We start from the raw sequence: 27,008 nt of genomic DNA, 5'->3' as shown, positions 1-27,008 counted from the left end.
TGTAACCATTGTGAAAGTTCATGAAGGTAAATTTGGTACTTTTGCAGTTTTCCTGTGGTGTGACAACACATTTACTTTTTCTTTGGTTTCCATGGGCATTGATCTGCTCTACCTCTCTAACCGTTGTCACAGTTTCTCTCTAATCACACTTTACACTGTGAAGCACTGCCCTTTTTTAAGCCCTTTTTTACAGCGAACTTCAAGTGCTTTTACTTTAGGGCAGCTGACACAAAGCTAATTGAAATCACATTTCAAAGCATTACCAATGATATTTTATGTGAAAATATACTTTATTCCTGTAAAAAGTTTTTTCATATCGAAAGACAGTTCACATCTTCAAGTCAACGCATCTGTGCGTGAATTCCACTAATGTGTCTGGATCCCAAAAATTGCTTTCCACAAAACATGCACAATGGAAAAAAGTGAAATATTTACAAACGAGCTTCCAAAACAGGTTGTAAAAACCTTCATATACAAAACAGAGTTTTAAAAAGAACATGGATAGCGGTTGGAAGGGAAAAAAGAAATCTTCCCAAAAGGTATGAAAGCAATGGACTTCTGAAAGTCAAAACAGAACCATGACAGCTCATTCACCATTCATATACACAGATCCGAACAGTCTTTAAAGTTACATGCACCCTACTTGGCTACAATTGTGTTTACAAATTGTGTCAAAAAAGACAATGCCAGAAAAGCCTGGTATTTGAATAAATATATAAATATAATAAATAAGGCAAAACATGGGTATAATAACATTATGCATGCAAATAATACAAGTATAAAGTAAACAACAATTTAAGACTAACAGAGGTCATGTAAGGCTACATTATATCAGCAGTTGCCTACTGCACTTCCTAAAGGATTAACAGTAAAGTCCTATTTCAACAGCAGTTCTTGACACATACATTAGGGTAATTGGGCCAGCTTTGACAAAGACTGCACTTTCTTGAAGCAACAGGGAAGTCAGATCAGCTTCCCTGTTGTGCACTGTACAAATGAATACTGGGTAACAATAAGAACTAAAGGTCATGGCCATAGAGTGAGCCTGGTAGGTGCATTGCTTATCTGTTTCATTTCAGAGAAGAAGTTTACATCTCAAACAAAACACAAGCAAAGGTTAAAATATTTACTTTTGTCTATAGTAATCTGACATGGACTTTAAGAATCAGTCATTGCTGTGTTCTTTAGGATAAAAAACTACTGCAAAACAGAAATGAAAAACATTCAGTTTCCAGAAGTGCAATCTTAAAAAGCCCTTCCTATGTTTCAGCAGTGGAGTCCTTGCACAGCAATGTAACGTTAATGCAGAAGTCTGCCTTCTGTAGACATTTAAGCTCTATTGTTTGGCATGTTTTTAAGAAGCACAAAAAAACCAGCATGCCTATGCAAAGCTAGGACAACAGCATAACCTGAGAGCTTGTCTTCATCAAAACCCCATGGGTTCTTTATTAGTGATCACTGTTCCTGCTCTTAATACCTGCATATTATTAAATCAAACAAACAACACCCAATTTGTACACCAGTTTCAGTAACTAATTATTCCTTAGTAGATACAGCTCTGGTCCCTTCAATACTCAACACAGAAATGTTACAGCATCCTTACAAAGAGGTCAGGCTCCTAAAACGGAGATTTCCAATAAGCCCACAACAAATGGGACACAGACAGGCCATGGCCAACGCAATGCATAACCTGATGGACACCACCAGCACAACCTCTGCTGATCAGTAACAGGGCAGAAAGTCCTTCATTTTTAAATGTGGCATTTTCTTTTTGATTAAACAAATGAATATCCAGTAAGTCACCTGTCTTTCATCTGTGGGGTACAAAACTGTCCTGAAAGATTTAATTTCAATCAATTAAAATATACTGAGTTCCAAGTAAAATTTCAGAAAGGCAAAGATGGGTGTTTTAGCTAACAGTGTAAAAAAAATCCTATTTTTTTCCCTCGGGCAAGATTTTAACTGTTTGAGCCGTGCTTCTTAAGCGTCTAATTCAGCTGGCATTTATGCTATACAGTAATCAGATCTTCATAAAACCATCAGGAACACATTTTACACCTTAAACAAAATTACCATGCACAAATTATTTAGCTGATCGAATTACTAAATTAAACATGAATGACTCCAATGCACATTTATGACAATGGATAAGGAGAAAAAGAGTGAGAACCAAAATCACAAACTATAGAGCACCAATGAGCAAACAACTCACTAATATCTGCAAAAAATACAAAAAGACAATGCAGCTCAAATTGCTCTTCTCTTAGTCTCTTCTGTGATTCATGTTAATGTGTAAACAATTTAAGAAGCTTTGCTCCAGAATGGGTACATGTCCTCTACTACAGCTAAATGAGTTTCATCAAGACGCAGTGCCACTCGCTAAAGGCATAAATTGGACAATATTTGTTCTATAATCCCTCATTAGACAAAATCTAATGTACAGTCCATTAGAATTAACGCTTCCAGCTCAACAAATCTAGTGCCTGCAAGTGGTAACCAAGACGTTTCACATGGTGTGTCTATACACACACATGTAAACATTTCTGGAAAAGGAGAGAGGATGCTCCTTCTGTATCACCATGAAAGATAATGCTAGTGGCTTTGTGTAAAAAGTCAAAACATCACAACAGTCCTTGGGTGGACACAGCGGCTTCACTCTTTCTTGCTGGATCCAAGCTTTTTGAAAAGTTTCTTCCCTTTGGAAAAAAAGCCCTTTTTCTTCTTGCCCTGGGGCGAGGTCTCGCTCTGGTTTGGGGTCTCTGGGGTCATGACCTGTGGAAGAACGATGTTAAGCGCTGAGCTGGGATCCGGGGCCTCTTCTACTGTGGCGACTGGGGATTCGTTCTGCTCTTCAGACGGCGCCAGGCTCACCTTTGGGTAAAATGAAAGAGGATGTTTCCTTCTCTTCTAAATGTTAGCTTATTGGCCGATTGGTTAGTTTTACTACAGCTGCCAGAACTGATGTACTTACACATGACATATGTCGGTTTGTGAAATATTAATGTGCAATCGTGATTTCTTAGATGCATCTAATGAACAACTCAATAAATAACTCATAGCACTGCATAAGAAGAATTCGGGGGGTCATTGTCCAGCTGGTAGTTATTTTATTTAGCTGTTGATTACAATAACCCCCCAGGTAAGTCATTTATACATAAATGAATCAGAAAACCTCTTCCCTTCTGAACCCAAGACTCACTACACAGAAGTTTCCAGGTTCAAAAAGGCCTGAGCTGGCACAAGAAATCCTGAGAAGCCCTTTGATGCAAACATTTTTTATATGCAGCTACCCAAGGCAATAACCATACCTTTATACACAGAATGACTTAGCAAATTATTTTCTAATTGTGCACTAACTTGCTATTCATTCAGGGATTTTGCTGTTCTCTTCCCCCATTGCCCATACATGTATCCTATTCTTACTTACCTCAAAGAAACACTACCAAAGAGGGTATGATTTTTCACTATGATTCTGTACAATAATTGCCTCATGAGGGCACATATGATGGTCCTACAGTAGATATGTATGGCCAAGCAAACAACTTTGTGTACCTGGATCCCAGAATGCAAATAACAGACTTTTGTGCCAAGCAAAGGACAAACCATTCAATCTCTCAAGCAGCTACAGCTTTTTTGGAAAAATAAAATGTACATCCTGATGCATTAGCCCTGCTAACATCCTAGACAGACAAGCATCTAATACTAAAGATCTTAAATTCACTTGGTGGGACAACAACTTGACAAATTAACCACAGTGATCTGAAGATACCCAGTCTTTTCTTCAACACGTTTATCTACAGCAGGACCTCGGCTTGAGCACATTGCTGGATATAAAAAGACCGAGTCAGACAGCCCCTGTTTTTAAATAATTGTTCAGCTACAAAGATAAATCCAAATATTTAATATTTCAAAGACATTTAGAGAGAAGCACCTTAAACAATATCCAGCCTCATTAATAAAAGCTTATGCCAATGATACTATTCCAAAACTGAACAATTATTTGTTTCTGAGAACTATCCTTGAGATCAAGCCAGGTAGATGATCCCAGCTCATCACTGTTAACACAGAAACATTTCCTCCAAGCATGTAATCACCAGGGCTCAGAGAACAAGCAGGAGCAGCTATGAACTGAAAACAGGGAGCTAATCGATTTAAGAATATTTTCAACAGGGAGGCGGCCATATTGTAGCTATATGTACTTTCAATTGTACGAACATACTGTTGAATTGTGTCTGATGTTCGTGAATGTCAGTTGCCATAGTTGCCACCAGATTGAGATAAACCAACACAGGCCTTCAGTGATAACCAGTCCTCTGACCAAAGTCTTGACACCAAAGTCAGCACTGAAACGGCTACATTTCACTTCAAGTTCTGCATTGCATTTGTAGATCCGATTTTCTCCAATATTTAATAGTATTTATTTTAGAGTAATAGGTCACATAGATCACACATTATTCCATTAATGAAAATGGTACCTATCTTTAAAAAAAGATATTGCATTTTAATGTTATTTTAAGACTAACATAGCCTGGCAACATCTAAGCCCTAGAGATTTTTTGGCTGCCTTTGACTCTCCATGTATAATACAAAAAACAAAAGTTGAACAATTTTTTTTGACTGATTATCCAAATATAGTACAGAAAGGCTCGAATCTGATCTGTTCTTATCTATTTTTAGAAGTTTGCCGATTGTGCGAGAACTGTACGCATGCTCTGCTCTGCCTGGGCTTCTGGCTGTGCTCTTGCACTGGGAGCCCCTGCGAGGAAGACGGTCTGAGCCAGCGGCTGGAGAGCAAGATATCTACCAAGAGCAAGAGCTGGCCTGAGTCTCAGCTGGGTATCTTCCCACACAGAAACACTTACACTTTACGCTTTGAGTGCGCACTCCTCCTGTGCCTCTGCCAGGACGATTAGGACACACAAGGATCAAAAAGTAGGAAAAAATAAAAAAAAATAAACCATAACAAACGGACAGTAAAGGAAAAAAGAGTGTGTTCACAATGACATTAATGGATGTCTACTTCCATTCTCATTTAGCAAATCACGGAAACGTCTCGAAAGACACAATCAGAGGGAACATTTTACTTTTTGGAAAGGTATAAGTAGCATTAAGAGTTTTACATGGAATTAACACAAACTAATACTGTTAAGAAGCGAGGTTCCAAACAAAAAGCCTTTCAGCACTCTCTTGGCTGTTTGGCTGGTACGACTGTTCATTATTAATTCTACTGTGCAGTAAGTATTTCAATCTTGGGATTTTTTTTTTTTACACGCATGCATTAGGAACAAGTCAGCTCTAGTCTCTTTAACTTACCTGTGATTCACGCCTGCTTTCAGAAAGCCCCTTTTCTTCACAAACACTCCCAGGCGCCTCGACTCCTTTATCTGGTATGGCTTGGAGAAAGTTAGATGGCACCAGTCCTTGCTGTCCATTACTCTCTCCCTGTGGTGAGAGAAAGGGGGTCTGGTGTGAGTCTGCTCCCTATCCAATACTGGATTCTGTTCAAGCACCAGTGTTATAAGACAGATAAATTAAATCAGTTTCTTATGAATGAAATGTCTTGCTTTGTTTATTTTTCATACACTGTATTAGTCAGATCTCTAATTATACACATGGATCCAGCATTTGGAACGGGTGTTTTTGCGGAGCTCTGCACCTAACTAAATTAAGATGTGTCTGCAGATGGTGAATTATTGAATGTTTTTTTTTAAGTTTGCTACATTACAGGTAGAATTAAACGTTTGTGTGAATTCACTGGAAAAGAATACATTTCCTTACAGACTTTACCAATGAGCATAAACATCCTGGACCACAAAGGATGTGTAGCTGCATTATAACCACTCAGCAACCTCATATTTCCTATGTATTAGAAGAGTCTCACATCTTTGAAAGGGACAGGTTTAAAATGGAGTTCCACTCATGTGACCAGTGAAACTCAAATTGATTAACATAAATTTACTTCAATCCAGGTTAGAAGGGTTTAGTCTTGCGATGAATACTCTTCTGACAAGGATACTTACATAAAAGAACCCATCATCATCCATATCCCCAAACACGACTATGATGTCACCAGCACTGAATGTCAGTTCCGCCTGCAGAGAAGCACAAGAGAGACCTCAGATTTCTCAAAGCCCGACAGCTCCCCATTATCAGGGGCATAATCCAACCTCCAATAACACCTCCCAGAAGGAAGGGAACAGATGGAAATGTGCGAGCCCGGCCGCTCCTTTCCCTCACACACGATTCTGAAGCATCTCCTGAAAACCCACCTCAATGTCAACATTAGGGGAGCTCTCTCTTGGGTCATAGTCAAAGATTGCCACCATCTTTCGTGGGGCCACCGAGTGAGGTCCGCTGCCTGGCCAACTGCGCTCTGTGCAAAACACAACACACCCCCAACGACATTCAGTCACTACAATACAGCAGCCTGTCACACAGTGCATTAGCATGATATTCATGACAGCTTAAGACTGACTTTTAGACATACCTGCTTGCATGTTGATCTAAAGTGGTTCCCTTCTATAAATATTTTGTTCCATTACATGTGCTCAGTTGTCATGCATTGATCAAATCCTACAGTACAGCTTGACAAAAACATTCAACCCAACTGTTTTTGTTGGTAAAGAATCAACACCAAACACTGCTTGATACCTTACTTAGCTGTGTTGAGCTCCTAAGAGCTTTAGATGTGTTGCAAATTGAAGCATAATAAAAGAAATTAACAGAAATTTAAAATGTATTACAAGTATATCAGAAATCTAAAATTCTTTATCTAAATTAAGTGGGACTATGACCTGAATGATACCTTAATTCATTCTGTGCCAATTGTAAAACAATATAGGAATATATCCTACTGCAGACCTGTTGCAGTTAAGCAGACACGGGTAAGGTATCACTGCTACAGACAGAAAAGGTAAAAACAAGGGAAAGCAGACACAAATGCCATCACTTTTCACATGCATCAAGTGGGGGTACAGGGGAAAGGAAGCCCCCCCCCCCCCCCTTAGATCAACTAAGCAGAAGATACTTGGCGGTATATAGAAGGGCCTACAAAGAGCCTGCTGGAATGAGATGGTTTTACTTAAAAGCACCACATTAAAAAATGTGTGAACTGCACTGGCTAATTGCTCTTATCGCAGCACATTAACATTGCAGAGGTCTGACTGGAATTCTGGTGGCTACTAAATCCAGATGCCCTCCCATCTCCATTAGGCCCAGAAAACAGAAAGGCTCTAACCTCTACTTGAGCCTACACTTTCCTCCCAGACACCTGCAGATTCGACTGAAAGAAGGGGGGAGAGAGAGAGAGAAAGAGAGAGAGAGAAGGAACTCGTTAGGGAAAAGCCTTTGTCCTCGGGGCACCAACTGCCGGAAAAAAAAAAAACTTCCTATGAAAAGCAGCAAGAAGCATCTGACACACTGCTGACACACAGGGACACACAAGTGAAAAAACCCAAAGGAGAAGCTTTGCCAAGGACAGGCTGAAAGGAACTAACCGCCTACATTTCAAATATCTGATTTAACAACGACTGTGTCTGATGTGTAACTGTCCAATTCCCTGCCAGGGGGAATGGGAGACTGGCTGTCAAGCTCCAGCTTGTCTTGTTCTCAGGTGTCAGTTCTGAAATGGAATCCACATGCGTCATGCGGAGGTTGGTGTATAAACGGAGAGACGATGGACTGAAGGATCGCCAATGGGATGTACAGTAAACAGTGACATCACGTTGTCATGAACCTGGGACCCCTGCCAAGACAAAGCTTCTGCCTGGTGGGCGCGGGGGCCGGAGAGAGAGGGACAGAGCGGGAAGCAGCACACACCTTTCCTGGATCGTCTAGGTTTCGGCGGAGGAACGGGGCGCCGTGGGAGCTGAGCGTGCGAACGAGTGCCTTCGTCAAAGTTCAGAAAAGAAACAGAGAAAGGAAAATAAAGAAGCAGACAAAAAGGCAAAAAACAGACAGAATGAAAGCCGAGTACAAAAAAATAAAAATAATAATAAATTAAACCCACGGCCGGCAACACAGACGTGAGACAAGTGAAACCAAAAGTGGGGAGAACACCTGCGGAGAGAGTGGGGCTGGAAACGGAACACACTCTTAGTCATCCTGCGCAGCCCTGCTGCTGAAGCGCGGGGAGAAAACAGCAAACAGGATGTCGAAACACCTTGGCGAGGCATGTGTGCCACAGCGGAAAACTCAATGACTTAGAGCGAAAGAAGCGAGCGAGTGAAACTGAGCACGTTTTCATTAAAGCAAACGCAAAAGGAATTACTCCTTGAAGGAGTGCTACGGTAAAGGCCAAGCTTACGATATACAGTATATATAATTAGCAACAGCGCAGCGAATCGAATCTCATGCTACATCTTTGAGTCACCAATTTCTGTTTTGCATTTCTCTGGCAACCAGCAGAGTAAAGGTCTTCTCTGCAAGTTACAGGGAATACGGACTAGGCTTAGCATTGATAAAGAAACCCTTTGTTTTTACAGTCAGAGAAATAAATATCTGATCAGATAGTGGTGTTGCCTTTAAAGTGGTTATAAAGCATAGAAGATAATGCTGTAAAATTGATTGATTAAACCACAGGGACCATGCCCATTTAAAGAAGAATGTTTGATCATTGTACTAAGTAAAACTTATGCTTGGATTGCTGGCATGCATACTGTACATGTATATACTGCTCCATTTTCTGCTTTGCTACAGAGGTAGAGCTGGAAAGGACTGGAGGAGTGTGCTGAACCAGATCGAGATTTCAGGTGCAAGCTGCGGTGCACTGTCATATCACAGCACACCGAAGAGCATGAGCAGCATGATAAAATAGCTATTGCGGTTTGACCTTCATCCATGACACCTGCTTGGAATGACAATCGGAAAAGAGAAGGATAGGTGTGCCTGCTGCACGGGCAATAAAAACCCTCTGTCTCCTAAGCTGGGTCTGTTAGTGGTGAAGCTTCAGTGCTCGGTACCTATTTTCTCCATGGAGGCCTCTGCAGACAGGAAGCCCTGCTGAAGCAACTGGTCCCTGGTCTCTTCGTCTTCCACTTGGATTTCGGACACCATGTTGCATGGAACGTAGCCCAGCCGGCCACCGGATTCGCCTCGGTAAAATCCGTCAGCATCCTTGTCACCGTAAATCTATCAGCAAGGAGACAAACATTTCTGTCCTTTTCTGTGACGGGCAAACACGAAAACGTACCAATCTTCAAATAAAATGTGACTGTTCTACGTCCGTTTACATCTGCTGTACAGTCACAGACTAAGAAACACTTCTCTATTCTACAGGGTTTGTCTAGTTCTGATAAAGCTGCATTGATACAATTATTCTACACAAATGACGCAATGTTTTTAAATTGTTCAGGTGGAATCCATGCAAATGTTGGCCACTCATGCTTAGTGTTTCTGCACAGCCTCTCCTCTCAGAGGTAATCCTCACACTAATTTATATGGACATTATCCTCCAGAAATTCTAGCACGGTGTATTTTACAGTTAATTCTAGTCTTTAATATAGGCATCAGATACAACTGCTTCCAAAGATCATTTGTCATGTTTGTAACACCTTTCATTGTGTATATGAAAACATGACTTTTGTAAAAGCAGCTGGTCGATGAAACTTTATTTTAACTTCAACACTTTCATAATTATACAATCCACCGCACTCTACAGATTAGAAACAGGGTTCAAACCAAAACAAAAATATCCTGCAATACAGACAATTTAAAATCGAAGTCAGTCACAAACAAAATCTAATGCCAGAACAGTGATTAACATGGCAATTCAGAAAATAGATCTCCAGCTCTTTCCAAGCGTGTTTTAACATGACATGTTAGTGACTTAGTTCTGTCAGAGGGTAGATTATACAGTGTTTTGTGCACACAGCAGCTCGCTAATTATTGACAGCAAGCAATTATTCTGCTTTTAAAAAGAATCCTAAAAACAGGCCACAAAATACATCCTAGGAATCCCAAACTGAATAAAATGAATGCACAACTTTCGTGCCTTAGAGCAGGAAAACCAAAACACACAGTTAGAAGAGGCAAGACAGCAAGCGTCCCATCAGTAATGTACTGTACCTTGATGATCTGACCCTCCTTGAACGGCAGCTCCTCTTCAGTGGCATCAGGGTTTGGGGACATGACAGCAGGATCGTACTGGAACAGAGCCACAAATATGCGGACTGTGCTGTCTGCCACCAGCCCCTCCACCTCTGAGCATTCAGTGGCCTCTGGAGTCTCAGCCCTGGGGGCGTCTGTATACAGCAACACAAGCACAGCTATCAGCTCAGGCCCTCACCGTGCGATTACCTCACTGCCCCTGGTATAACCTGAGGCAAAGCATGAGCTGCACATGTACCTTAAGGCTTTAACCTGGGTGTGTCCTTAAGTAGGGATAGCAAGCTAAGCCCCTCTGAGCCTAAGCCACTTCGAGCCACTGCAGGTGGACAGATTCCATCTCAAACATGCCCTAACTACCCGGACAGGAAATCCCCAGGGCAGAAATCTGAACAAGGCTGATAAACCCATAAGCTACAAAACCGTTTGTTCACTGCTGATTGTATCTAACTGAGGTTGATAGACCGAGATACAAAATAGAGTTACTGTATGTCTAATAGGAGAAGTGTGTAGTGAATAGTATACTTGCCTTTCCTGCCCTACTTTCAGCAGATTTTACAGTCCAATTTTAATAGAAGTCAATATTTCATTCATCATTATGACTTTTTATTAGTTAATCCTGTCCAAAGAAGTTCTCTTCAGCTTGTCTGTTTCATTACCTGCTTATCCCAGACTTATTTTGGGAACATTCAGTTGAGGTGAAAATGAGACTCAAGAAAAGGGAACTTAAATTAATTCACAAGTTTAACGTACAGTATAAAAGAAAAAAGCAATAGATGCAGTGAAAGTTAATGGGTTCCACTGCTTCTGATTGAGAACCTCTAAGTTGTTCACAACAAGCTACACAATATACTTTGAAAAAGCAAGTTACTGAAAGCCTTCTCACAATCTGCCTAAATAATTCAGAAATAATGATGCACCATTCATGTGCATCTAAAGTACACATCATCATGTAGTTTCAAAACTTAATCGCTAATACAATTACTAGCATTTAAGAGGTTCCAGACTTGCACCATTCCAAAACTGCAAACCAGACTTGACCTGAGTGTTTCATTTCACTGAGGACAGGAAATAAGACACCACTGCTGCAAACGTTAAGGTGTTTTTACCTCTACAAGCACCTTTATTGTCACCTCCTTTTGTTTGTAACCTCTTTAGAGTGCTCAGTGGCACACGCAAGAATGTTTCCACACAGCACGTAAATGACCTTTTACGAATTCTACTTCTGTCTTGATTGCTCTGACTTACTATTTGAGCAATTCAATTGCCGTTCTTTCAACTTCTTGACTGGACACTCTGGGTCCAGCTGAGCCTTTAGATCTGCTTTGGCCCACGCGTGCGTGCGTGCGTGCGTGCGTGCGTGCGTGCGTGCGTGCGTGCGTGCGTGCGTGCGTGCGTGCGTGCGTGCGTGCGTGCGTGCGTGAGTAATACCTAGTGAAACTGCAGCAGTACAGACTAGTTACTCTCGGTGGGAGGAACAGAGAGCCTGACCTTTTGCTGGCCTGGTTTCCAAGTGGTCCATCTTGGGCGAGAAGCCATTCAGTCCCCGCCAGGACACCGCCTCAGCAGAGTGTGGTAGCCGAGGGTCTCCATCAGCAGAGGTTTCCTAACACACATCAAAAACTTGAGAGGAACTGCCTTTCTTTCCACATTCCAATAGAGGAACACAAGAACACTACTTGAGGTACACAGCCGTGCCTGCGCACACAGATTACTGTGGAGGGGGAGGTGACAGCAAGACAATAATTAAGTAGCTTAATAAATATCAGCAAGGTTGATGTACGGTGCTGTTTTTGCTAAAATTATCCACAAAACTGTTTCCACAATTAAAGCTTCTAGGGTTGTTGCTGCTGAACAAGGGGCCAAGTGAGCACAAATATGCCTTGGCACATGCCTTCTGATGAAGGATGTTCAGCCTGCATACTCCAAAAGGCAATTTCGACTGTCAGCTGGTGTTTTGCGCCTTGCAGCCAGCCACTGTGCTGTTCACAAGAAGCAGCAGAAAACACAGTCCCACACAGCCACTAAAAATCAGGAATCAAGCGTTGCAAAGGAGCAGACAAACAAAAGAGGAAGGGGGTAAATGGCTAAAAATAGTCACAACAAACATATTGGTTTTAACCCTTTGCATCCACTGTGCTATTTCAGATATCATGATCACCTCTCTGCCACTATTACCAAATCTAATCCATAGTCCAGTCATTCTCCATAGTACAGTGAGTATTTGTACTGTATATTCTGAGCTTTGCAGTTAAACAAGATTTGTTTGTTACACTAAATATCCTAAGCCCCTTTTAGGGACTATGCAACTGGAAGTCCAACACTGCTTGGACTGTTGGTGGAGGTCTGCTAAATATATCAAAAGATGTCTGTTGACAATATAAAATGGGATTTACTGTAAAAGAGTTTGTCTATTTTGTGACTAAATTATTTGAAATAACGCACTGTAGGTGTGTGAGCTTTTTAGGAGAGAGAAGGCCAGAGCACAATTCTGATTAAGTCTGCCCTGACCCACATCATTCACAAACACAATGACACAGAGGATACTCCATCAGATGCAAATGATTAAAGCCAATCACACAGAACAACAGGAAACACACCCTGTGAGAGTCATCGCTGCTGTGCCCCTTTCCCCCGTGCTCGGGTCTCGCCCGCCGGCCAGCCGTTTTGTGAAAATCCTGCCCACGGATGGCCCCCTCTCCTGCCTCTGGCCCCCCTTTCCCTCTGGAACGGGAGCCCACCGTCCCGGACGCACCCACTTTTCCCCGGCCATGCAGCTGCTCGTGAGCTTGGTGCTGGTAGCGGGGGTGATGGTGGCGAGAGGGCGATTTGGACTCAAACACCTCGTCTTCCACCATCCCCTGCCTCTTCAGCTCCCTCCTGCGCCCCTCCGAGTTCACGGACTCGCATGGGCTGGAGCAGTCGCTTAGCTCTTCCAGGCCCTCTGACTGGGCGCCATCCACCCACCAGCCAGTGTGCACCTGCCCCAGGTGGACCGCCGCTGGTCTGTAAACCAGAGCTTCCTCGTCATCCTCAGTTCCGTACTCAATATCAATTTCCACGCCGTTGCCCGCAGAAGCATTGTTCCCTCTTCCTCCTCTGCTGCTGTAATACTTTCCAGCATGAAGGCCAGGCTTCAGAAGCTCCGAAGAGATGAGGTCCATTTGGGTTTGCAGAAGAGCTTCTCTCCTTAACCTGTCTCCGGACTTCTCTGCCAGGAGGTGCGAGTCTTTGGGCTCCCTTTCATGGCATCTTCTCATCCGGGGCTCCTTGCTGTGGACGTAAATGCTACCCTCGGAGTCAAAATCCTCCTCCTGGTACTCAGAGGCCTTGTTGCCTGTCTCCACCACGGCAGAGAGATGCGTCTTCTGGGAATGTTGCTTGCTTCTGTTCTGCAGGACACTGTATCTGCTGGGATCTTTTGTCTCACCTGATTTCTCACAGACCTGCAGCATGGGATGACATCCTGGTGACGACTCCCTGGCAGAGCTGTGTGGTTTTGGAATCAAGAGCAGGCTCTCACTGGCTTCCTTGAATTTGCCACTTGATTGTCTGTCATTCGCTTCGCTGTGGTTGTTGGCTTCCGCCAGCAAGGCGGGGTTTCTGCCAGATGCAAGTTTTCTGGCTCCATGGAAGGTCTCTGGAATTGTGGGCCGCTTCTCCAATCCGTGGTGCGGAGTCTCTGGAACATCGGGAGACTCGCCGTCTTCCAGCTCCTGACTCTCATCTTCTTCCTCTGTGACCTCAGGGATGCTGAAGAGCTGTTTGCTGTGGTGAGTCTGCAGCGGGAGTTTCAGGATCTTCTCCAAAATCTCTTCATCGCTGTCCGTTTCCCAGGTGTCCGGCTGGGCAGAGGCAGAGGGCGAGAAGGAGCCAGGGGTGGCGAGGGGGGATGTGATGTGTAATAGGAAGACCACGTTGGGAAAGAGGGTTGTGCATGCAGAGGATATGAAACCCAATAAGGGGAAAAAATGAAATATTGGCATGCCCAGGAAAAGAAAAGAGAAAACAAAATCAAGAGGAAATGGGATTTTTTAAAAATAACACAGGAAAGAATGGGCACCAAAGTTAAATGTATTTTATATATTACAGCATTAGTGTTAAACACAAAGAACTTCTTCTGGCTTCAAAACAGATTAATGTTGTTTAAGCTTTAAAAGTTTTGCAGTTTTAACATTTGGATAAATAAGTTGGTTAATGACAAGTAAAAAAAAATGTTTACGTCGGGGAGCAGAACTGGAGGATTTCTTTTGGATGATGATCACAAGTGGACAAGGAAAATAAGGGCACTCTGAAAGCTGCCACCAGCTTTTAGGAAGACCTTGATGCCTGTATTACCTTGCTGCCATCTCCAACACCGAGCCCTCCACTCTGCTCCTCTCCTTCCTCAGTGCCCAGAGCGTCGGAGCACAGGTCCTCTTCGTCCTCCTCCAGGATGTCCGACAGGTCCGAGCCTCGGCTGCTCTCGGTCTGATACTCGCTCAGCCGGTGGTCATTCACAGGGTCCTGCAAAACAACATCAATCTCTGTGTAAAGGCACAAGGGCGTTGGAAGGGTCACAAACGAGAGTCACAAGCCAATGGATATGAGGATCTCAATCACTTGAAAGAAGACTCCACCAGCATGGCTGGGCAGCTTGCTCTAGACCCCCTACAATCCTCTGGGTAAAGAACTACCACCTCTTCTCAGTTTTCAATGCACTTCCTCATCGTTTCCACTTGTGTTCTCTGGTGTGAATTTATTTGCTCATTCTGAAGACATTCGCTGGGATGACTTTAAAGAATTCTAAGCGCTTTTATTCGATCTCCTTGCTGTAATCACAATCCCCCTGAGACTGTGGAAGAACCAGTGACTCAGACACTGTCACTCTTTTCATCTATACACTGAAAACTACTTCTTTTTCAGCTAAACCTTAATCCCACATGTATTGTACGGATGTATTGAACTACTCATCCTGTAAAGAAGCATGCTATTGGCATGTGGAAATTATGTAATTGTGTATTCCCTCATTAAAAACAGTAATGAAATCATATATGTTATGCCAAAATATATGATTATGAAAATGACTCGTGATGCATTTGATTTGCCTCTGATATCAGTGTGACATACTTTAGATTCCGTTTGCATGAAGGAAAGAACTTACTGTATTTTTCTGGTCATGAAAAGTAAGAAAACATTAAGACTGTTTATTTCTCGCACTGACGCTAGGCTAGGATTCCTCTGTGCTCAAACTGCCCAATCGAATTCACGTAAGAACAGGCAGTCTGCCCACTGTTTGCGTCATGAGGGAAATGAGGATCTCTAGCTGGCAACAGCAAACAAGATGACGCTTGAAGGCTTCTTAGCGCTTGGAATTCAAAGACACCCCCCCCCCCCCTCCACCCAAGCTGTTTTCCAGTCTGTGAAAGTGACCTAATGCTGTTGTCATCAATCCCCCCATTATCAGAGAGCTGCTTATTCCTGGTCATGGTTGTGGCAACCCAATGTCTATCCTAAGGGCACAGGGCGCAATGTAGGACTACACCCGGGATGGCACAGCAGTCCATTGCAGGGTATGCATGCAGAAGCACACAGGGTCAGGGACAGTTTAGAGACCCCTAGTGTGTCCTGTGAGGTGGGTGAAAACTGAAGCACATGGGGAAAACCCATGCAAACCAAGGGAAAACAGGCAGTCTGGTTGTAATCAAACCCAGGACCCAACAGCTGTGAACCACCAGACCACTGTTCTGGCCTACTGTTGTTAAGCAACTGGTATCAGAGCAATGTCATTTAGAAAGCAAAGAAAATAAGAAAAGCAGCAGCTTCCATACCTCCTTAGGCCCTAGGTAGGGGTCATGATGGGATGGTATATTTCCAAGCCCTGTTTTCTGCAGGTTGTGGTCCAGGAACTCATCCATTGACACCACTCTAACATTCCCATGAGAGCTCTCCTCCTCTGCCTCATGCTCCGATTCCAGCCCTGAGGTGTCCAGACAGTGGCTGTGGCTGCCTGAGGGGACCTGGTCTTGGTCTTCAGTCCTCCCTGCTGATTCCCCTGGCAAACCCTGGGAGGACTCCATGCTCATTTCCGCTACCGAGCTGCTGGGGTCTGGGCTAGACACAGCCTCTTCCAGGAAGTCCGTGATTGAGACAGATGGACGTTTCACGACGATACTTTCGGAGTCTTTGGTTGAATCTAACAGTCTTCCAGTTCCTGAACTTGAGGTGACGTCAACCTGGAAAACATAAGTTACAGATATGACTACTGCTTACAGGGCTTAGTTCAGCTGGCCCAGTCTGTTAAAGTTCTCCTGCTGTAGGATTGTAGAAGCACATCTAAATAAACATCAGCATCAAATTACATATCAAAGGGCTCCTAAACAAGAATTCTGTCCTCTGCTCTTCTGGTAATAAACTCTGGATGTAGAGATTTTAGAAAAGAGACTACCCATTTGCAAGGCTGATATCTGATAAAGCTACATAATATTTGCACAAAGTCTTGTTAATTCTAGAAAATCACTGCAATAACATTAAACATGAACTTGAGCAGGACAGTTACCGTGTGGCCTAAATGGAAGTTTGACACCGACGAACCCTCATGCAGGACCAAGCTCGATGTTGATGCCCCCGCTGCTGGCAAAGAATCTGCCACTGAATTGGCAGACTCCGTCCTCTCCTCTCGGTGGAGAGCAGCACCCATGCCGTCACCGAGGTTTGCTTTGGGAAAGGTGGGCACGGATGCCTCGCGGGCGGCGAGGGCAACTGGTGGCTCAACCCGAAGAGCAGAGGCAAGGAGTAGAGGGGCTGTGGCAGTTGTGGAGTCCAGGGGGTCCCTACACATTGGGGCGCTGTGCATGCTGACCTCCAGCAAGCTGCTGGCACTGGGTGGGGTTGGCAGAGGCTGGTAGGGAGCCGTGGCTGCGAAAAGCTTTGCTGGGATTTTGACAGGCACTGAATCCGTCGATTCCCCATAAGTGGACATTGTCCGCACTGTGAGCTCCTGTGCTGCCTGCAGGATGTGCATTTGGGAAGGTCCCACCAGCACACTGCCAGCTGTAGGGGAGGCAACTTCTAACACCTGGGAAACAGCCCACAGAACAAAAATGGAGGAATTAAGACACAGGAGCAAAAACTGGACAGCCGGAGAGACTTTACAAGGATACAATATACGCTAAAGGAAAGAATCAGATAAATATCATGAAGCCGGAGAAGCTTTCTAATACTGGACTAGTTATTTCTATTAGATATATCAGTGAAGCAAGAGATTTGAAAGTTAAATTCCTACAATCAAAAAGCAGCCATGAAAAGAAGTACCTACAGTAACAGTGCAAGGTGACTGAGTTCAATGATGTAATACAGATATCCAAATACACTAAAAATAAAGCAAGACAAAAAATAAATATAAACATGACGAACAAATGAGATTGCTTTCTGACAAAATTGCCAAGAACGGAATAACTCAAGAGTTATGTAGTGTAACCATCTCACGCTCCACTGAGTATTTTTATTAAGGCTAAGTCAATACTTTAGGTGCACTGTGCTGTTGGACATATTGTACCGTTTGTCCGGTATCGATTGACCTACTGTATGCTTCTTACTTTTTGCTTGTCTGCATAGATGGCGTATCCTGTCACACGGACCCCGTTGGATGTGCCTGCAGCGTCAATGGTGACAGGAAGCCAGCTGACCAGTGCAATGCCAGGGCTGGGGCCCAGCTCCACCTGGACATCCAGTGGGGCATCCGGAGGACCTAGGGGTAAATCTGGAAGATTAGGTAGTGGGCCCCTATACAGCAGAACAAACGTACAGCACGGCAGGAGGAAATAAAGACTCTAAAAGGATGAGCAGATTGGCAGGTAATTCGGCCAATCTAAAAACACGGACACTATTACAGGTGTTCTCACCTGCCGTTAAAGTGACGAACGATGTTACGGCACATTTGCGCTCCCGCCGGTCCAGGGGTAACTCCCAGGGCGTGCGGTGCGGCCTGGCCTCCACTTTGACTCTGTACCTCAGGTTCGGCCTGAGGTTGCTGAGGCAGTGCGAGTAGCAGCCCGCCTTCACGATCTCGCACTCCTCGTCGTTCAAAAACACCGCGTGCACATAGTTACTGTTGCTGGGCAGCCACGCGAGGCTGGCCGAGGTGGCGGTGGTGCTCTCCACCTTCAGCTGGGTAGGTGCCACGCACACATCTCGGCCAACCAGGATGCTGCAGCGGAGCTGGTCCGAGTCCCCTTTCTCCGTCACGCTCTGCACGGACACGCGGTAGGCTTTGAGGTTAACGTCTAGCCGCTCCAGAACGGCTTTCGTCTGGGAGCCAAATGGGACATTGAGCCTCAGCTCCTTGTCCACATAGACATTGTAGCTCCAGACATTCCCCCATCCAGCCGGTACCAGGGGAGGGTCCCAGCCGATGATGATGCTCTTGGCAAGCTGCTTGATTAGAGTCAGTTTCCTTGGATAAGGCACCGCGTCATCTCCCACCTCCTCCATGTCGAGGTCGAAACCGTTCGACATCAGGCTGTCCACCTTCCCCAGGCCTGATAGAGTCTCCTCCTCCTCTGGGACGGAGGGGTCGGTCTTCTCTGTGTTGTGGATGCTTAGTCGGAGGTGCTTCTCACTGCTGCTGTGGAAGCTGCTCTCCTGGAAGGAATTGTGGGACAGGTCACTGACCTCTGGAGGGTGAAAGCTCAGCATGTCGTCGTCGGAGATCCGCTCCACAAAGTTGGAGGGGACCAGCCCTCTCCTCCCATCCATCAGCTCCCCTGCAGAAGAAAGGTCAGATCAGGTCATCTTACTGAAGAATGTAGAGCATTTTGCACAATCCTTAGTCTGGTTTATAACTCCATTACCCACTCCCATTACATATCAAAATAACAGTGAAACCTGAAAGCTAAAAGGAATTCACACGTTTTTGGAAGTGAAGTACTGTATCTAAGCTAGTGCCTTAAATTTATCTGCTGCCACAACAACTGGAAAAGAGGCACAGCATGCAAAGCTCTTTCAACAGAGAGAAAACAGGCAACAAAGGAACCTTCGTAGAATCCATCCTCATCCATGTCTCCATACACGTAGATGTACTCTCCAGCAGTGAGAGGAAGCTCTGCCTCTGGATTTTCATTTGGGCCGTCAAAAGGATTGTAGCTGCAGAAATAACAGTTGCCTTCCTTAATGCTATTTTCGTACACTTGTAAAAAAAAAACATTCTAAGTACAGTATAAACAGAGTTTTCTTCCTTGAAGATTTCTACTCTCAAGAGTAGAGCATCACAACACTTATACACAGCATTCAGTAACACGTGAAGTCAAGCTTTCGGCTCCTGGCATGCCTATTAATCTTGTTTTCTTTACTCCTTCTCTAATGATACATCCATCCCTGGAACCATAGTGTTTATCAGATACTACTACTAGTGTTTACTAACATACTACTATGATATGGATGACTATACAGTACTTGTATATATCCTTAACTGGCGTGGCACTTTCTGATGGATTTCCAGACAACCAGTCACATTGAACCATGTCAGTATAATAGTTATGTAACATTTCATTCTTGTAAAATATATACAAATCTATTGTGTAGAATTTGTGTTCTATGGGCATTTTGTCCTTTGTTTCCCCAATTATTTCCATCTGTATGAGGGAGATATGTATGCATCTGTATTTCCAAGTGACGCATGGAAACTGTGAAAAATGAAAAGCAAAGGAGGTTATACAAATATATCTCAAGTGATCATGAAAGCACCCAGAATAACATAGTGAGTCACTATAGTGCACATTTATGGAATGTGTGCAGGTCCAAGCTAATCATTACCTGTATCGGGCAATAAAGACCTGCAATTTCGCTGGAGCTCTGTTCTCTGGCTCAGGGATAGGGGACACATCGATGTCTAACTCCTCCACCTCACTGGCAGTGTCAACCTAGAGAGAAAGAAATGTTCTGAATATACTGTAACTGATGGCAATAAACAGTGGCTCTCCTGCTAATGTCAAACTCATAAGTAAATGCTGCTGCATCCCGTAAAGCATATAAAACAGTAAAAACAGCACTTGGACACACAAAGAACACGCACATCTTTAACAGATGTTTTTTTAATTGATTGTTGCGTAATCAAGGTTAAACCTACATGCAGAATCCTGCTAAGACAATCACTGTAGAGAATAATTTTGAATAACTTGACGTTGGACATGTGACTGAATTTCTTTTTGTTTCTTTAAATTTTAAATAAACCTAATTAAATTAAATTTAATTTTTTATTATCAAATACACATTTGGAAAGATAAAATATTGTAGACACTCCTGCACAAAATGGGGAGAATAAGGGCCTTTAGAAATGCTCCTCCAACACACTTTGTTATAAGACCTTGACAGGGTTCAAGCTCCATAGCGCTGTACAGGAGAGTTAGCACTGATAACAGAAATGCCACTTTTCTATTTGAAGTGATCATGAACCTCTAGACACCCTCATTTCAATGATTTAATATTCTTATTAAATTAATACAGCAACAAAGAAAGCATCCTCTCGGCGTCATCCTCAGTTATGAGAGTTTTAGTACTGAACTGATGCACTACAGTCACGTCACAATGTTAAACAGCTATTGATGCATTGCAGCCTGCTCTGTCTGTTTACTGTGCCATCACTAGTGGATGTCTTTTCAATCTTTGTACATCACTTAGACCTGTTGCATGCTCATTTAAGTGGATACATATTTGATTACTCCTTCTATTACATCCAAAACCCAAAAAATAACTCTCTCAATTTATGCACAAATTGGCTTTAGGTCAGGAGCCAGTAACATTAGTGTGGGGTGTATGTAAGTATGGGGTATATGCCTGTAATGTCCTCAGATGTCTGCAGAAATGACAATACTGTGTTTAATTAGCCCCCCTTATTAACCAGAAGGGCAGGTTCTCCTCACCTCTGGGGTTGGGCAGGATTTTGGCGTGCTGTGCGGAAGCGACTCCGATTTGGGTGGGAGCTGTCTGGAGTCTGATTTTGGCGTGCCGGCAGCAGGCTCAGGCTCCGAATGGGTGCTGCTGGCGGTGGGTTGTTCCTGGTGCTGAATGGACAGCTCCTCTGCTTCCAGAGGCTGCTCCTTCGCCGGTTCTGCTGCCAGGGCAGTGTGGGCAGCAGGCGGGGTCACCTCCAGATCTGCAGGACAGGAACCGTCAGGACCGCGCACTGCTCACAGTAAGGACACGTGCATTACAGTGCCATCTGTGCACAAGTATATGCAAACAAAGTGTGTAGCAAGGGATGACAATGATCCTTTTAAATTCTGCAGAAGTGAAGGGGTCATTTTGGGTTGTTTCAGAGAATCCAGCTGCCTGTTTAAGATAGAATAATTCAGTCTTCTAAATGCATTTTTACAACTCGCTAGTCGAGCTCACTGTCATTTTTAAATAATCCCGTTCAATATCTCTTACTGGACAATAAGAAAAAGTTCCTTCATTTGCACATAAAAACTCTGTTGTGTGCTGGGATACCTTACCTTGCACAACCCTCAAATCCTGGTGTTGGCTTTATAAACAAGCCCACAAAGGCTGACAATATTTTGTTGGTCTGTGGGCTAGTTTTAAATAATCCAAGGCCCTATTGAAACCACACAACCTTTGGATTTAAAGGTTACCACACACTGCAGGCCAAATATCTTCTTTAGCTGGTTGGATTTTGACAAATCACTGCTACACTCTATGCTTTATGCTCTATTCGATCAGAAATTTAAAAAAAAGTGACCATAGGTCCCAAAGTGCTTGTGAAGTGTATATAAAACATGCACATCGTAAGACGAATTACAAAAAACAAATCCCCAACCTTGCATTCATAACCAGTGTGGTCATGCAGACAGTGGGGAAACTAAACATTGACCAGGACCACAAGACACACCCTGTCACTCAACCAGCAGTGCATCAGCTCTTTGCAAGGTGAAATACATGTGACCCCACATCCCCAACACTTCACAGCAACCCTGTGTCAGTCTCATCCTCAAAATTGTACCCTGTAATGAAATGTCTGAAAAAGGACTGCTGCTCCGATCCAGACTCCAGAAGCTGACATCTCCCAGAGTGATAACATCCCAAGAACCATATGAATCTAAAAGCAGAACAAGTTGAAACCTTGCAGTGAAACAGGAATATGCATGGTTTCCTTCAGCAAAAAGTAAGGTAGGAGTCTGACACTCCTTAGATCCCTGACAACTCCAAATCCCTGGTTATGCAAAAGCACAAGGAGTGAGAGAGGTCCTTATGTTCCATATTCATAGATCCATATTCTTTTCCTAACAATATTACAAAAAAAACAGCTTGGACATTGTTGGCACAAACATCAAAGATGCAACTACAAACTTCATGGTCAGATGTGGTTCTATTAAGGAAGAACACTGTATTGAAACAAAAACAGGGCTGCCAGGCTACACACGATTGTGCCCTTTGTGTTCTCCAGACCTGGAGGCTGCTTCTTCGCCATGCCTGCTGCCCAGGGCCATACCTTTCTCTCCTGACAGCTCCAGCCCGTTGGTCAGCGGGGAGGGCGGGTCCAGGCTGGAGCTCAGGAGGTCAAACTTGGCGGCCTGCAGACGGAACCGCTCCAGCTCGTGGGACAGCAGGCCAAACTGTTCGCTCTGACTGCGGCATTTCTCCTCCAGCTCCTGCACCTTCACCTGCAGGGGCACAGAGGGCCAGCAGGGTCAGACAGTCCATTAGCTGTGAAACTGGGCTGTGTCCGGCCTTCTCAACTTCAGCAGCGTTAATGATGAGCCAATCGTAAATCAGTCTTCCTGCGCAGGGTTAGTTACCCATGTAGAAAGCAAACAGGATAACAGTACTTATCAACAAAACTAACAATTTAAACACGCAATGAAGCACTCAGAAGTTATTTTAACAAAGTATAACACACACAGCCATTTTTATTTGATTGGTCCCATTTTCGAAATGGTTATCTTAGTTGTTTCTGTTTATTGGAAAATCCCAGAGACAGTCAGAGAGGCTCCAGCCCTCTGTTCGTGCTAGTTTTAATGCAAACAAATGCTACTGCTCTTGACGGAAGACCCATTATTTCACCTCCTTTTTCAAGCTAGTGCACCAAGGGGGCCAGACTGGAAACGATGAATGGAAATGCCTTTTTAAATGGGAACTTAAAAATCCATTTGGTTTGAGTGAGGGTATCCGGAAAAAAAATTGATCTGTTCTGTGGAGCTGGAGTAAACCAGGGAATAGTTATCATTTTTATAAAGTCAAAAGAAAAAGGGCATCTAATCTGGACACCTAACAGCAAGTTAAAACAACACTTCTTCTCCGGTGTTACCCATGAGGGACTGTGTCTGTTTGATCACAGAAATGATCACTACCTATACTCCTATAGGCAGTAGTTCTATATTTACAACATAAGCTTGTGTGTCATTTATATAATGTACTAGAATGCGTAAGAATTTGTAATAATTCTTACACCTTAATGACAGACCTTACCTTCATCTTCTTAACACTGTGCCTGTAGATAGTAATTTGTACATAATAACAGTAAAGGACAGAAATAATGCAAACACTGAAGGGGAAACAAAACAGAGCAGAAAAGCAGGTCGGGATTATGGCTTTAGAAATGCATTGTAGTGAAATGTTATTCATATACACCAGACATGTTCTGAAGGGCGTGCATGTATGAAACCTGCAGTGTGCCCCACCTTATTTAGGAAGTGGGAGGGGGGACAGGGAAGGTAGCAGAGTGATGACAAAGCTGTTGTCTGCCAAAGCTGAGTTTCACTTCTCAGTGCAGACACTGCCAAACTGCCGTTTCCCGAGCTACAATGGGGCACAGTAACCAACAAAACCAATGGTGTAGAACTCGGAGCACAAAGCTATAAATATCTCCTCTTTAACCTTTAACCATGCTGAATACTGTGCTGCAGTTCACAGAACACTCAGCTGGACTAAAACATAATTGGCCTCTTCACTCAATTAGAAATCTCTCTGTGCTACATGTTTACCCAAAAATATACAGTTTCCTCACAAACAAGGCTTTAGTGATGCCACTATTGCAATTTGACCTATTAAATTAAGACTTCAACCCACCTGCACATACCAAAATGATGTGCTCAGTAAGCCGATGGCTATTTCCTCTGTCAGAAAGATTAATTTATGCACAGAACGTATAATTGTGGGCATGACATTTTAATTTAATTCAGGTTCTGGTCAAGGAACTAAACTGTCTTTTTTCTACACTCCTTCTGATCGCTTGTCTTCACAGTATTTCAGTGGGATAAAGCTGTAGGAAGGGTTACAAGTATCCAGTCTATTCTCTCTCGCTTTCTGGAGGCCACAGACGTGGGCTGCCGATAAATTACATTTCCACTCATTTCTATCTTGTCAAGAACGATACTTATTAATACGTCAATGGCCGTGAAAGTCACAAGCTGACTGGCTGAAAGGCAGTCCTTAATCCACTCCCCAGGAGCCGGCAATAATATCCCTGCACTCCACATGTAACCTCAGAGCTGGCGCCCGTCCAGGCCGCTCTGCACTTGACTCCAACAGCTCGCTGTTCTGGAAGAGTGCAGGACCAAGGAACACCTGTCACCCCAGAAAAACTGTGAGGCCGCAGACAATGATTTGTTACCCTTTTCCATAAAGGCTCTTTAAATCACCATCCCTCAAAACTGCCTTGTTCCACTCACCTTTCTAATCGCCTGTCTGAAATTATCTGACAACACGACAGCCCTACTGTCAACACGACGGATTACCAAAATTAATACAATAACTGTGAAGGGTTTACATAACGCACTAACGCTCACCAAGGGGTACCACTACCACTGCAGGATCACAGCTGAGGAATTTAATTGTTCTCATAATATGGCTTCATACATATTGTTTCAAACAAACAGGTTTGAACATACAGTATACACATTCTCCTTTATCTCCTCACTACTGCTATACAGTCACACAACTGATGAATTTGTCACTAATGACAAATGCTTAATCCATTTTATAAATGAATCCATATTAAATGATTCAAATAGAAGTATGCATGTGTGTGCATGTAGATGTGTATATGCTTTTACAGTATATATACACACACACACACACAACTGTTTTGACTTTTACTTTTTAAACTATAGGATGGCACTGCTCTCTATAGCAAGCATCTTGTGGAAATGACTTATTTCAGATGACCTGAAGCTGGGTTTCTACAGGAAGGGGGAAATAAAGCACACTGTGTATTGCTTATACCTGCATGCAGTCCAGTGTGTTCTGGTTAGCAGCAAGAACAAAGCACAGAAAGATTTCACACAAAAATTTTAAAACACAAAAAAACCCCAAAAAAGTAAGCATGCTCATAATATTCCAAGCCAAGGTGGGAGAAAAAAAGATATTAATAGATTAAAAGTCATAGGCATCAACAGCAGAGATTTTAAAGTTTAATGTGCATCAGAAAAGTGTTTTTGCCTCCTGTCTTTTGTGAGAGGATTATCCACCTTCCCATCGTCTATAAACGGCAGGGCATAAACAAAAGAGCTGTAAGCACAGTTCGCAGTGCTTTGGCGGTTTAAAATTAAATGCATTTCACTGCTTCATATTCACTCACTGTTCCAAAATACTAATTGGCCTCTGCCTACTATCTCAATCTGGAAATCCACAATGTTGTAAAAGCTCTTAAATACACATAAAATTCATACAAAGTTTGAGCTCTTTGTACGTATGTCTTAGCTGTACTTACTGTAAATACTAACATGCGCTAATTTATGAATTGATACTTAGAGGCTTACTGAAGCTTAATTAACACATTTCACAAATAATGGCTTAAGCATACGGAAGGTTTCATTTGTGTCATAAAAATATACAGCAGCAGGTAAGGGTTCATTCCATGCTTAAAGGTAAAGAAAATAAACTTTTTGACCTTGTTTCTTTCCATTTCAGCTCAGAATGAACCCTTACCTATTCCTTTGCAGCCTACGCATGCTGACACAGCTACCTACTTGTGCGCCATAAAAATATCTACCATTTTTAAAATGATGCGCTTTGACTTGTTTCAAAGTGACCTGACCTAGCACATAAGAATGCATACAAATGAGGATATTTTGCCCATCTAAACTTTTTTTTTTCTTTTGCGAAGGATTTCTCAATGTGGAACTGCTACCAAAATATGCTTTTTATTTTAAAAAAAATGTTATTCTGTCGCCACGTGGCATGTCTGATGGCTTCTCATTGCTGGTGCCAGGCTTTAGTCAGACTCTGGGGAGGCGATTATCTCCTTCCAGACTCTCAGTGTGAAAAGGCAGAGCCCTCTTAAGGAAGCAAAGCACTTTTATGATGCAGCTTTAATAAGTCAGAGCAGTTCAAACAGAACAAAAGGGACTGTACCATCTCCCTCCGTAACACTAGCTGGATCAAGTCCTACAATGAAATACATATTCCATTTACTGTGCTGAATAAAACAATACAGTACATGCACTTCAAACGACAATGAACAAAGGGACCATTTTTCCTGAAAAATATCAGTAACATTACATTCTAAGCTATATGTCAGCTCAACTTTTGGGAATTTCTGATCACTCCAATCATTAAAAGAAGTTTAAATGTGCTATCATTACCAGGTTACATCATGTTTCTCATATGACAGCAAAGAGATGCAGCTCTGTCTGCACCGTGGAGGAAGAACCATCATTTCTTATACTGTAATAAAACTAAACAGAGGGCTGATCTAGCAGGGCTGACAGAGCCAGGGTCCCCAGAGGGACACTAATGCATGTTTACCAAGGGGAAGGTAACATTACTCAAGGTTGCCCGAGAGGAGTCTTGATGTTTACAGCAGAGACACAATGGGATTTTGCATTTTCTGTAGCTGCAGTATCTCGAAAATGACTTCTGTATGAATAATGCATGCATTTTATATGCTCATTAGAGAGAAGCATCATGGATAAACAAAATGCCAGCTG

The 27,008-nt window shown here is 43.2% G+C and overlaps 1 protein-coding gene across 1 annotated transcript in view; it reads right to left on the bottom strand.

Moving 5' to 3' along the window:
* Positions 1-271: 271 nt before the first annotated feature.
* tspoap1 (TSPO associated protein 1) overlaps positions 272-27,008 on the bottom strand; it is a 96,440-nt gene continuing 69,703 nt past the window's right edge. Inside the window, exons 12-32 of the mRNA XM_088906819.1 lie at positions 26,434-26,466; positions 22,571-22,742; positions 22,082-22,177; positions 21,003-21,235; positions 19,897-20,003; positions 19,118-19,227; positions 17,988-18,848; positions 17,682-17,833; positions 16,643-17,161; positions 15,915-16,319; positions 14,443-14,610; positions 12,705-13,949; positions 11,596-11,710; positions 10,066-10,241; positions 8,961-9,129; positions 7,819-7,887; positions 7,238-7,282; positions 6,270-6,373; positions 6,021-6,092; positions 5,314-5,442; positions 272-2,871 (exon numbers count right to left, since the gene is read on the bottom strand). Of these exons, the coding sequence (XP_088762945.1) occupies positions 2,653-2,871; positions 5,314-5,442; positions 6,021-6,092; positions 6,270-6,373; positions 7,238-7,282; positions 7,819-7,887; positions 8,961-9,129; positions 10,066-10,241; positions 11,596-11,710; positions 12,705-13,949; positions 14,443-14,610; positions 15,915-16,319; positions 16,643-17,161; positions 17,682-17,833; positions 17,988-18,848; positions 19,118-19,227; positions 19,897-20,003; positions 21,003-21,235; positions 22,082-22,177; positions 22,571-22,742; positions 26,434-26,466 (5,199 nt within the window). The 3' untranslated portion in view covers positions 272-2,652. The remainder of the gene's footprint in view (positions 2,872-5,313; positions 5,443-6,020; positions 6,093-6,269; positions 6,374-7,237; positions 7,283-7,818; positions 7,888-8,960; positions 9,130-10,065; positions 10,242-11,595; positions 11,711-12,704; positions 13,950-14,442; positions 14,611-15,914; positions 16,320-16,642; positions 17,162-17,681; positions 17,834-17,987; positions 18,849-19,117; positions 19,228-19,896; positions 20,004-21,002; positions 21,236-22,081; positions 22,178-22,570; positions 22,743-26,433; positions 26,467-27,008) is intronic.

Source organism: Atractosteus spatula, chromosome 27 (genome assembly GCF_055471065.1).
Source record: "Atractosteus spatula isolate fAtrSpa1 chromosome 27, fAtrSpa1.hap1, whole genome shotgun sequence".
Lineage (NCBI taxonomy): Eukaryota > Metazoa > Chordata > Actinopteri > Semionotiformes > Lepisosteidae > Atractosteus > Atractosteus spatula.
Note: the sequence above shows the minus strand (reverse complement) of the source record. Positions and strands in the feature narration are given on the sequence as shown.